The sequence below is a fragment of the Notothenia coriiceps genome, unplaced genomic scaffold (assembly GCF_000735185.1).
Source record: "Notothenia coriiceps isolate Sejong01 unplaced genomic scaffold, NC01 NC01_scaffold00009193, whole genome shotgun sequence".
In the NCBI taxonomy this organism is placed as follows: domain Eukaryota; kingdom Metazoa; phylum Chordata; class Actinopteri; order Perciformes; family Nototheniidae; genus Notothenia; species Notothenia coriiceps.
The window spans coordinates 526,691-539,929 of record NW_011341894.1 but is presented as its reverse complement, the minus strand read 5'-3'; the positions used below and the strand labels follow the sequence as shown (position 1 = coordinate 539,929).

The following is a 13,239-nucleotide window of genomic DNA, read 5'->3' as shown; positions in this document are numbered from 1 at the left end:
TTCCCTCGTTGGAAAGTCATTTTAATTAATGAATTTGGTGAGATGACTGAAATAAGGCTTTGTACGCACAAGCTTAAAAGATGTTTATGTATGTTCAAGATTTTGTTATGTATTGTTTATGTTTTATAGTGTCTTAAAAAAGACTAACTGAGACGACCAACGTTTTTGGGTACATTCCACGTCATCACACTCATCTGCTTCGAGGTTGATCTATTGAAATCACATGGCTGCATCACGGCCTGGTACGGCAGCTGCACCGCCCTTAATCGTAAGGCTTTACAGAGGGTGGTGAAAACTGCAGAGAACATCACCAGGACGGAGCTGCAATCCACGGAGGATCTTTACTCCCAGCGGCTCAGGAAGAAAGCCCTCCGGATTATCAAAGACCCCCATCACCCCAGCCACAAACTGTTCAGTCTGCTGCCGTCTGGCAGGCGTTACCGCAGCATCCGGACTAAAACAACCAGATTCAGAGACAGCTTCATCCCACATGCAATAAGACTGTTAAACAACTGAACTGCTGAAACAATTTCATAACATTCATCTGCTACTTAGTAATTATGTATCTATTATCTAATATATCATTCCAATAACTTGTATATAGACTCGTATTGCACTATTCCACTTTTTTTTCTCACTTTTTAAAAAACTATTTTTCTCACTTTTTTAAAACTATTTTTCTTTTTGTATTACTTTTAATATAGTATATTTTAATATCGTTTTAATATTGTCTGCTTATCTGTATTATTGTGTTGTGTAGCATTATTGGAGAAGCCTGTGACCTAAGATTTTCAACGACATAATTACTCTGTAGCTATGTTAGTTTGACAATAAAGAACCTTGAACCTTGAACCTTGAATGTACTGTGATAGCCTTGTGTTGCTTCTGCATCACGTTATTGTGTGAAGATTATCTTGTGGAACAAAACGTGTAAGTATCACAAACCTTTGTTAGCCTCAGAGCTAATTTCCTCAATGGAAAAATGCCTTTTGGTTGTTGTCAAGCGAGCAAGCATGATGCAAATTTGGATGGCGTACAGATTTCCCTGCAGGACTCTATATGTTTCAGATTATGAAGGTGTATCGGTCGGCACACACTCACTTGATGGCTTCACACATGTCCAGGCCCATTTTGACGCAGTTCTTGGCGTGTCTAGGCAGAGAGACCGGCAGCCCCGACACACAGTAGTAGCAATCTCCCAGGATCTTGATTCTCATGCATTCATTTTCCTTTAATGGATACAGGATATAAGAGAGGGAACCTGGTTACTGGCCTGGTTTAATGCAAATAGAAACAAACTGGTTGCATTCAATTGTGGGTAAGCAGTGTGTGTGCACATGGCAACACATGGGAGTCAATCAATACACAGTGTTTGATTACTGAGTGCTTTGGTGGTGGTGATAAGGAGAGAGTGTTTCCTTGTTTAACACAGATTTCCCAGCCAGTGTGAGGTTTATCAGAAATCTCACTACTGTAATCTTTGTATTGTTACTGCATCAGTCTCTAAACTGTCAACATCAGCTTAGAGGGTGGTGGCTTTTTTGTAATAATGACACAATAATGTTTACTCACCTTGGCAATTTGATCAAATTTTCCAAACAGTTCATTGAGCATGATGACGAGCTCTTTGGGAGAACAGTCACTGGCCAGCTGCGTGAAGCCAACGATGTCGGCATACAGAATACTGCAAGAAAGAAATTATGCAAATTAGAGAGTTTAACACACACAACGATGACGGTAAATTAGGGTCGATTAAAATAATACATATTTATGCAACTGGGAGGGAGGCAATATTACAAAATATAGCATTACTTTCCGGAAAAAACTTGGATACACTTAGATAGAAGTTGTACAAATAATAAATAATTATAAAAATAATAAAACTTGCAAATTTACAAGAATAAAAATGCAATGTTTTCTGAGATTATACAATTGTATCTTTCTTATTTAAATTTTTTTAAATATTTGATGTTCATTTTATTCACTGTATATTATTTTGTTATGAATGCCCTGTAACAATATAATTTCTTAAAATACAAATAGAACATAACAGTTTCCCTTTATCGTCATTTCAACCAAATTAAAAACCAGTTCTAACAGTTTTCATACATCAACACAGGCTCACTATTTGGCAAGATGACTTAGCCTTATATTGGCTACTTATGGCGCATTTCCACTGCAGCACGTAGCACGGTTTAAGCGTGCCATGCCAAACCCGGCCCGTTTTTTTTTGCTTTTCCACTAGGGGTAGTTCCGGCTACTTTTTCACCTTTTTTCTGGCCCTCCAAAATCGAGGTTCTTACCGGGCCAACAACCGGGCTGAGTATGCTGAACTAGTGACGTAAACACTCTCGACTGCTGAATGGTCAGAGAGTCGCTGGCAAGGGGGCTACAACTACAACACAATGAACATATTTGACCGTGATTTAATTGTAATACACGTTTCAAAATGATGCCGAAGTNGGTATCATTTTTTTCATACCGTCATACCTTGCTGACATCATACCGTGGTATTTGGGAGAAATTACCCCTTAAATTGGGACTGATACCGTCATATACCGTATACCACGGTATGATGTCAGCAAGGTATGACGGTATGAAAAAAATGATACCGCCCATGCCTAATTGAGATGAACTTTTGTTATTGACCAAATACTTATTTTCCACCATAATTTGCAAATAAATTCTTTAAAAATCAGACCATGTGATTTTTTTTGATTTTTTTTTTTCTCATTTTGTCTCTCATAGTTGAGGTATACCTAGGATGAACATTACAGGCCTCTCTCATCTTTTCAAGTGGGAGAACTTGCACAATTGGTGGCTGACTAAATACTTTTTTGCCCCACTGTATATCACCATTCAAACATAAACATTTTCAGAAAACCTACACAGCTCTCTGAAATGCTTACTTTATTTGATCATTTCAGTAAAGAAGTTCAAATTTCGCCTTTTGATTATTATCGTGTTGGACGTTCATAACAAAGCCCTTTGACAAGTTACGGTATACGTTTTTAAATGCTTAATAAGCACCGTAACTTTCATGACTTGCATTTCTCGTNACTACAACAACCAGTTTCCACGAAAAGGCCCATTTACCAAGTGAATACTCTGCCACAAAAAATAAGGACCTATTATTAGGCAGTTTTATGAAAGTGATCCTCATTCCCCGCTAGATCCCATGCTTAGGTTTCCTACGAGGGGATACAAGAGCTTTCCCACTGGTTCCCTCTGTCTTGTGCAGCCCCGCATTATTATTTCGGTGACACGACACTTTTCAAGGGGAAATATTTTCTTTGCCGAAGCCAGCCGGGAAAATATCTTGAGCGCAGTGACAGGAGGTCCCAGGGCAGCTGGTGTTTTGACGTTGTCTGCTAAACTGGATTTTTCATGGAAATTGAGCGAGGGAAGAAAAGTGAATCTCGCCGTGGTTACGGAGCCTCTAACCTCCCTTTCTGGATTTTACCACCATTGGTTGACGGGTGGGAAAGAGATGAATGTCCGGGGTTTTATAGGTCACCTATTATTTTTAACATTTACAGCATGTGTAAAAGACCTTCTGGAAAGTTTTTCTCTCCTCTTTTGATCCATTTCTATTAAAAAACCTGTTCTGAAAAATGAGCTGATCAGGATTTTTTGGGCCACTTATTGATTGTTTTCATAACGAGTTTTTGTCTGAGTAACCCATTAGCCAATCAAGGCAACCAAGGTAAACCCCCCCCCCCTCCCCCTCTTATCACCCCTTGAATCTCCTCCTACCCCCGGCACTATTGGTCTTTTGTAAACCCAAAGTCTTCTCAGAGGCGTGGGAGGGGGCTCCTTATTTCATCTAAAAGTAACAGACAGGAATTCCAGCAACGTTTGGGAAACCAGGGCTGAAACAGAAGAGGATTATGGGGGTAATGCTGCAATTATGGTTTTGTTTTGGTGTTTTTTTTCAGCCATCAAGATCCTGGGATATATTCTGAGGAACCTGTGATATATTGATGAAACACTCAGTATAATAGGTGAGCTTTAAATCACATATACTCAGTACAGATCAGTGAGAGAGAGAGAGGGGTGTAACGGAGGGTTTCTTTACCTGGGCGTCTCTCGTATTGTTGCTGCCTGGTTCCTCTCTGCTGCTCTGGCTCGGGTCCGCCACCTCGGAGTTGCCGTCGTTTTCTTGTGGAGACGGCACCTCTTCGGCCGCCTCGGAAACCTTCATCGTTTCAGTGTCAACTGTGTCGGACATTCTCATTGCAAAGTCTTACTGGGAGATGCTGGCGAATACAGAGAACCTGAAAGAGATGGAAATGTCCGTGAGGGCTGTTTTCTTTTCTTTGGGGCGTTGGCTAAAAGTAAGAATGAGACACTGCAGAGGTAATGTTTTATTAAAAGGCATGGAATAACAGGGACATATAAATAAAGTACACCACAAAGTTCAAGTAGTTCATGTATTTATTCGATGGATGTACTCAGGCAGCTCTTCAACATGTGTTATTGGAGTGAAAAAAGCCATTAACTGACACAAATCACACATTTTATTTATTTTCAAATGCACCATTTCTACCTTAAATACTCACATATACAGTGGGGCAAAAAAGTATTTAGTCAGCCACCAATTGTGCAAGTTCTCCCACTTAAAAAGATGAGAGAGGCCTGTAATGTTCATCCTAGGTATACCTCAACTATGAGAGACAAAATGAGAAAAAAAAAAATCAAAAAAAATCACATGGTCTGATTTTTAAATAATTTATTTGCAAATTATGGTGTAAAATAAGTATTTGGTCAATAACAAACAAACAAGATTTCTGGCTCTCACAGACCTGTAACTTCTTCTTTAAGAGCCTTCTCTGTCCTCCACTTGTTAACTGTATTAATGGAACCTGTTTGAACTCGTTATCAGTATAAAAGATACCTGTCCACAACCTCAAACAGTCACACTCCAAACTCCACTATGGCCAAGACCAAAGAGCTGTCAAAGGACACCAGAAACTAAATGGTAGACCTGCACCCCAGGCTGGGGAGACTGAATTTTCTGCAATAGGTAAGCAAGCTTGTGTGAAGAAATCAACTGGTGGAGGAATTATTAAGGGAAATGGAAGACATCAAGACCACTGATAATCCTCCTCGATCTTGGGGCTCACGCAAGATCTCACCCCGTGGGTCAAAATTGAAGGGAACAAGAACGGTGAGGCAAAAATCCCCAGGAAACCCAACACGGGGGGACTTAGGTCCCAGACCTGCAAGGGGAGAGGCGGGGAACCAAAGTAAAAAAGGGCTAACCATTCAGTAAACACACTACGCCCACCAGGGACTCAAATCCCTGCAGTGGGGCCAGACCGGGTGGTTCCCCTGCTTAAGCCAGTACATGTCCAGGCCCGTCTTGGTTCTAGAGAGCTTTAGATATCCAGAAAGGGATGGAGGAATTGTTCATATTGTCAGATGAACACCAAAATAGACTTTTGTAAAAAACTCAACTAGGGCGTGTTTGGGAGGGGAGAAAGAATGCTGAGTTCCATCCCAAAAGAAACCCCTACTGTTGGAAACCCCCCCATGGGGTTGGGGAAACAATATTGCTTTGGATGCAAACTCATGCATTTTTTCTCTCCAAAACCGTTCTAGGTTGAGTTTTACCAAAAAAAAAGTTATTTTTGTTTCATCTGACCCATTATGAATTTTCCCCAATCCTCTTCTGGATCATCTAAATGCTCTCTAGCAAACTTCAGACGGGCGGCACATTTGTCTGGGCTTAAGCAGGTGGGGACACGTTTCTGGCACTGCAGGATTTGAGTCCTGTTGGGCGTAGTGTGTTACTGATGGTGCCTTTGTTACTTTGGTTCCGCTTCTGCAGGTCATGGACTAAGTCCCCCGTGTGGTTCTGGAGATTTTTGCTTCACGTTCTTGTTTCTCATTTTGATCCCACGGGTTGAGATCTTGCGTTGAGCCCCGTCGAGGGCAGAATTATCAGGTGGTTCTTGTATGTTTCCCATTTTCTAAATAATGCTTTCCACAGTGATTTCTTCACACCCAGCTGCTTACTATTGCAGATTCAGTCTTCCCAGCCTGGTGCAGGTCTACCATTTAGTTTCTGGTGTCCTTTGACAGCTCTTTGGTCTTGGCCATAGTGGAGTTTGGAGTGTGACTGTTTGAGGTTGTGGACAGGTATCTTTTATACTGATAACGAGTTCAAACAGGTTCCATTAATACAGTTAACAAGTGGAGGACAGAGAAGGCTCTTAAAGAAGAAGTTACAGGTCTGTGAGAGCCAGAAATCTTGTTTGTTTGTTATTGACCAAATACTTATTTTACACCATAATTTGCAAATAAATTATTTAAAAATCAGACCATGTGATTTTTTTTGATTTTTTTTTTTCTCATTTTGTCTCTCATAGTTGAGGTATACCTAGGATGAACATTACAGGCCTCTCTCATCTTTTTAAGTGGGAGAACTTGCACAATTGGTGGCTGACTAAATACTTTTTTGCCCCACTGTATATGTGAGTATTTAAGGTAGAAATGGTGCATTTGAAAATAAATAAAATGTGTGATTTGTGTCAGTTAATGGCTTTTTTCACTCCAATAACACATGTTGAAGAGCTGCCTGAGTACATCCATCGAATAAATACATGAACTACTTGAACTTTGTGGTGTACTTTATTTATATGTCCCTGTTATTCCATGCCTTTTAATAAAACATTACCTCTGCAGTGTCTCATTCTTACTTTTAGCCAACGCCCCAAAGAAAAGAAAACAGCCCTCACGGACATTTCCATCTCTTTCAGGTTCTCTGTATTCGCCAGCATCTCCCAGTAAGACTTTGCAATGAGAATGTCCGACACAGTTGACACTGAAACGATGAAGGTTTCCGAGGCGGCCGAAGAGGTGCCGTCTCCACAAGAAAACGACGGCAACTCCGAGGTGGCGGACCCGAGCCAGAGCAGCAGAGAGGAACCAGGCAGCAACAATACGAGAGACGCCCAGGTAAAGAAACCCTCCGTTACACCCCTCTCTCTCTCTCACTGATCTGTACTGAGTATATGTGATTTAAAGCTCCCCTATTATACTGTTTTTCATCAATATATCACAGGTCTCAGATATATCCAGAGCCTGTCTCTGATTGGCTGAAACACCAAACAGATCATTGCAGCATTACCCATAATCCCCTCTGTTTCAGCCCTGTTTCCAAAGTGCTGATTTTCTGTCTGTTACTTTAGATGAAAATAAGGAGCCCCTCCCCACGCCCCTCTGAGAGACATTTGGTTACAAAGAACTCAATGGTGCTCTAGGAGGAGATTCAGGTGATAAGGTTAGGGGGAGGGGGGGGGGGTTTACCTTGGTTGCTGATTGGCTAATGGTTACACAAGACAAAACATCGTTATGACATCATAAAGTGGCCAAAATCTGATCAGCTCATTTTCAGACAGGTTTTTATAGAAATGGATCAAAAAGAGAGAAACTTTCAGAATGTCTTTACACATGCTTATGTATAAAAGAATAGGTGACTTATAAACCCGGACATTCATCTCTTTCTCAACCCGTCACATGGTGGTAAAATCAGAGAGGTTACAGCCGTCCGTACCCGGCGAGATTCACTTTTCTTCCTCGCTCATTTCCATGAAAATTCAGTTAGCAGTCAACGTCAAACACCAGCTGCCCTGGGGATCTCCTGTCACCTGCGGCGTTCAAGATGATTTTCCCGGCTGCTTCGGCAAGAAAAACTATTTCTGAAAAGTGTCGTGTGCACCGAAATAATAATGCGGGGCTTGCCACGGCACAGAGGGAACCAGTGAAGCTCTTGTATCCTCCGTAGGAGACACTAAAGCATGGGATCTACTGGGGATTGAGGATCACTTTCTAATAAACTGCTAATTAATAAGGTCTATTTTGTGTGCAGAGTATGCACTTGTAAATTGGCTTCAAAGTGAAACTGGTGTTGTAGTTTGTGCTCAAAATTAGGAATATGATCTCTGGTCAGGAAAGGAAATGATTGTATCTTTTGGCAGCGGCTCTAAAATAGGATTCAGGCCAATCTGGCCTCGTGGTGGGAGGCAGGCAGGCAGATAATCTGGAGCTCAAATCCTGGCTTATCTAGCAACTTCCTGTGTCTACGTTACCCTGAGGAACAGAATGACACCAGCATGTGTGAAGCTGCAGGGGGAGACGAAGGGGGGAGGGATGGTTGAGGGTTCTTTTCCTAACATTTGAACAAGAATACATTTGAAACGGTTGAATCTTTTCTCCAAGCCAGCTGCTTTTTGTACCCTCTCCTTTAACAGCTCAGCTTGAGTTGACTTTGCTTCCACTGTTTTTTCTTTGACCTCTCCAAAAGTCGCCCTGTCCTTCCTCTTTCTCCCTAAAACTCACCCTGAGATAATTACTCGCTGGTCGCAGGATCGAAGCGGCTGACCTTTCCGCTTGTCATTTTCCAAAGCTAATTTTGTCATTCTGTGTAAGGGCGGCGGTTAAACGCCTGTTCATCGTGGAGGGAAATAGAGTATACTTGGGGTTAGAAGACGGGGGAGGTGGAAAAGCATTCCTACAGAGAAAAAAGGGAGGAGGGGGAGAAACGTGTGACATTGCCGCCATCTGCCTCCAGCTCTCCGTCGTCCTCTGAGCAGGACAGGTGGCCGCCCTACTTCTGCTGACTTCAGCCCTTTTCCCCGGTCTTTTATCTCCTGCCGGCATTGTTCGGTCCCCACCGGCCCCTCGCCGCTCAATTAGCCGGTGAAGCGGTGCGGCGCACGGTCCCAAATCGCTCCCTTCCTCCCCCTTTCTCCACATCCACATTACCTGATATAGAGAAAGGGTCACAGGCAGCGAACGGCGGGGCGAACGGCGCTCCATTTAAATCTTTCATAGGTGATATTTGGCCCTCGGCTCAATGAGGGAGGGGAGTGGTTGTCCTTTTGATTTTAGAGGACAGGTGGGAAGGACAGCTGTGTGTGTGTGTGTGTGTGTGTGTGTGTGTGTGTGTGTGTGTGTGTGTGTGTGTGTGTGTGTGTGTGTGTGTGTGTGTGTGTGGGAGAGGAAGCTGGGCTCTGTTACAATTTTGCCTGAAATGGCTCCTGCCAGGTCTAACCTCCCCCCCTCCCTCTTCCTCCACTCCTCTATGCCTACTACTGAGAGACCTTCTGTTTATTCGTACCAACACACACACACACAGTCACCGGTGCGTGAAGCTGTCTCACACACTGTTGGCCAGTCAGTCTCTCTCTCTGCTTCTCACCTCCAGCGCCTAGGTCTGATTCACATGACAGTTAAATGCAAACGCATAAAAACTGACCCGAATCGTTGCGGCCACATGTCTGGCTTTTGTTTTCTCGTGTGTGTGTGTGAGAGAGAGAGAGAGAGAGAGAGAGAGAGAAAGTGGCCTCACAATGCAGCCACTTTGGTAGCATATGTTCTGCACAATTAATTCAGTCCTGATATGTCATGCTGTGCAGGGAATTTGCAATTTTCTAACCACAGATCATCGTCGTTTCAATTCACAGACAAGTGTTAAAAAAACTACGGCACTTGCTATGAATTGTTTTGTAGAGCTTCGTATGCACAATATGTAGGCCAGTCATATTTAATTCAAACCTCTCCACTTCCTTAAAGTAACAATCCTCTGTCCCACCTCCACCAAGCTTCTGTGGTGTGTTTGATTTCTCTTCCTGTGCACTTTTCTCCCCGACACCCCTCCCTTACCTGTGGACAGCCTGTGAAATGCTCTAAGGTACGGTACGCTCCACCTGCATGTTGTAAAAAGGAGGCTCCGCCCTGTGTAATGTGCACTTGGATTGCGTTGTTTGCCTGGATGAAGCTGGAAGTTGTACCCGTGTTTCCTGTAAAGCCAGTTGTCATGTACACATTGCTCCGGTTGTTTAAAATGAGATCAGTGTTGAGATGCCATTACACGAATGAGAGTGCAGGCTATTGTGTGAATTATGCCTGGAAATACAAACCGTTTGAAGTGGACATTGTGCTTGCTGCATCGCTGTTGATATTACCCCGGGATGAAAAACACATTATGTGAAAGTGCTTACTCTATTTCCTTATTTACGGTTGTTTTGATCCACTTATCTGAGAGAATGTGGTCTCCAGTCATCACTCTGGGAAAAGATTTGTCAGCTAAAATGTGAAATATAGAAACTGTACGATTTGCTTGCAGTAATCGATTGTGCTCGCTGGCTGTTTCTGTTTTCTCTGGCTTGTCCCTGTGATGATATTGATGCAGATCTGTGTGTGTGTGCATGGTTTTTTAACTGTGCCCACCTACCTGCAAACCCCCTCCCCCTTAGCCCAACACCAGGCTAAAGCTGGTGCGGAGCCTGGCAGTGTGTGAAGAGTCCTTTCCTTGCCCTAGCCCTGAGCCTTCAGCAGAACCTCAGGTAACAACCGCTGAGTGTTAAACAGGGGTGTCAAACTGAATTTCATCGCGGGCCACATTAGAATTATGGTTGCACTCAAAGGGCCGGTGGTAACTTTAAGACTATATAAATATACATAGATAAATATATATAAAACAATGTATTATTTTTACATTATTTCCTCTGCATTGGATTATTATCTAGGGTAATCATTTCATAATTAACTACGTCTGATAGCAGAAGTCTAGGGCAAATCATTGCAAGTCTCTTCAGTGCACGTCTCACAAAATGAGATGCATTGTGGGACATGTAGTTTATGGGCAACGTGCTCCTGTAAAGCGGCACGTAACTTTATAATAAACTGATTATATTCTTTGCAAGCTCTTGTGGGGCCACATAAAATGAAGCGGCGGGCCGGATTTGGCCCCCGGGCCTTGAGTTTGACACCCCTGAGTCATAAGGGATGCAGATTTTCTTTGTTCCATGGTGAAATATTCTGATGGTATTTGTATGAATCGACACTGAAACGGCAGAGCAGCCAGAGTGTTTAGCTACTCTAGCCATGACTTGCTGATGCTATCCTGCAGCTAGCTTATGGGTTGTAACATCCAGTAATGGAGAGCATGAATTTAAACGAACCAAACTCTGTTCATATGGAGTAAAGTTCATCCCAGTCATCTCATCAAACCCCTCAATCAGCCCCATTCATTCATCTACAAGCCCACATGCATACGCTGAGGTGCTGACCAGGGATCAGTTCTCCTTTTGAAGCTCATTACAGCAGAGCAGGTAGACCTCTCATGCTTGATTAGCTTCGTCCGACAGCTTTGATTAAAGACCTGCCTGTGGCCGCTTGATGAAAACATCACATCGTCAAAGGGAAAGTCGAGAACAACAGCGAGCCAGTTTGCTAAATCATCCATTCTTTTTTACGGCGTATCTCAGGGCGAAACCTCCCTTCCCTTTTTGATCGAACTTTTCTCCATTACATGCCACTCTGCACAGCTCACACACAGGTGAGTTTGTTTTCAGCCAGTCAGCAGCGAGCTCCGTAACCAGAGGGCGGTGTTATTCCCACAACAGTCTCGCATCGTCTGCACTCACACGACGTCCTGTATTACTGCCATCAATCATGTCGGGGAAATTACAATTTCCACACGTCAGCTACAGAGAGCTGTGGAGCGCTCTAATTGAATACTCCTGATATTTCCCCCACTACTGTTATTGGGACTGCGGAGGAACCTGGAGGGGCGAGAGGCAAAGCAATAAAAGGAGAGAGGAAACACAAGTGGAGTACACGTTCAGCTGCAGGATCAACGGTTCCCATTCAGACCTCTTGATTATCAAATCTAAAGCATGCCCCCTTTACGTTATTGTCTCTAATGTGAGATTATGGGAGATGACAAAGAGCTGTATGGATTTATGGGCTGTCCAAACCATCACTGCCTCCTGAAAAAGAGACACGCATTGTACGCCTTGTGGCTGTCAATTCCAATCAATGGCCGATAGTCGAGGGCTTCTGAATACACGATGCACTTTTTGTTTTAGTCTGACAGCACGTTCATTACATATTCAGGGGAACCGTCATTTCCCCGCTGCTTTTCCTTTATCTCGAGGTAAATGGATGTCAGGAAACAAATGAGGCGGCTTGCAACAGCTGCACATCAACCGGGCGGCTTGCATGACGCCGGCGGTGGCTTTAAGAAGCAAACATCAGCGCTTCATGCCAGAAAAAAAAACTCTTTTTTGACGAACACACACACACACACACACACACACACACGTACACACACTCCCTGTCACTTCCACGACACACCATCCAAGACTCATTTTCGCTTTCTCCCGGTCTCGCTCAGGCAATTAGTCAGTCACGTTGCTCATTAGCATATTACATTTTCACATATATTCAGCAAACGCTGCCTCTCATTATCTTGCCTCGCAGCTGTTACAAGGATCAAACTCGTGACCTTTTTTGGTTATGCCACTAGGTCACCCCTCCTTCATTCACCCATTTCTCACACACACACACACACACACACACACACACACACACACACACACACACACACACACACAGCGGTGTGTGTGTGTGAATGTACGTAGTGTGTAGTGATGTGAAATGTACCAGGTGATGTAGTGAATAGTCAGGGTGATTTGTGTGGTGTGAATGTTCGGTGTGTGTGAATGTCGGTGTGTGTGTGTGAATGTGGTGTGTGTGAATGTTCAGGTGTGTGTAGTAGTGAATGTCGTGTGTAGTGAATGTCGGTGTCGTGTGTAGAATGTCGGTGTGTGTGAATTCGGTGGTGTGAATGTCGGTGTGGTGTGTGTGTAGATGTACGTGTGTGTGTGTGTGTGACATGTCGGTGTGTCCTGTGTGTGTGTTAATGTCGGTGTGTGTGTGGTGTGTGTGTGATAGTGTGTGTGTGTGTGTGTGGTGTGTGTGTGTGTGGTGGTGTGTTGTGTGTGTGTGTGTGTGTGGTGTGTGTGTGTGTGTGTGTGTGTGTGTGTGTGGTGTGTGTGTGTGTGTGTGTGTGGTGGGTGGTGTGTGTGTGTGTGTTGTGTGTGTGTGTGTGTGTGGTGTGTGTGTGTGTGTGAATGTCGGTGTGTGTGTGAATGGCGGTGTTGTGGGTGAGAATGTCGTGTGTGTGTAAGTGTGTGTGGTGTGTGTGAATGTCAGTGTGTGTGTGTGATGTCGGTGTGTGTTGTGTGAATGTCGGTGTGTGTGTGGTGTGGAATGTCGGTGTGTGTGTGTGTTTATAGACCTAAACGAAAAGTCCGTAAGATGTTTCCGACCACTTCATTTCGACTTTTCTCCTCTCCCAAACTGTCCCGTGACATTCACCTAATTTGTGTTGAGACCCCTCGATTGTAGTCTCACACAACACACACACACACACACACACAA

At 43.6% G+C, this 13,239-nt stretch overlaps 1 protein-coding gene across 3 annotated transcripts in view; it reads left to right on the top strand.

Annotated features, from left to right (window-relative positions):
• Positions 1-13,239, top strand: part of LOC104945131 (R3H domain-containing protein 1-like) — a 33,737-nt gene that overhangs the window by 14,400 nt on the left and 6,098 nt on the right. For all 3 annotated transcript variants that reach the window (XM_010770757.1, XM_010770759.1, XM_010770758.1), the window contains 3 exons: positions 6,765-6,963; positions 9,683-9,700; positions 10,266-10,355. In XM_010770757.1, the coding sequence (XP_010769059.1) occupies positions 6,805-6,963; positions 9,683-9,700; positions 10,266-10,355 (267 nt within the window). In that variant the 5' untranslated portion in view covers positions 6,765-6,804. The remainder of the gene's footprint in view (positions 1-6,764; positions 6,964-9,682; positions 9,701-10,265; positions 10,356-13,239) is intronic.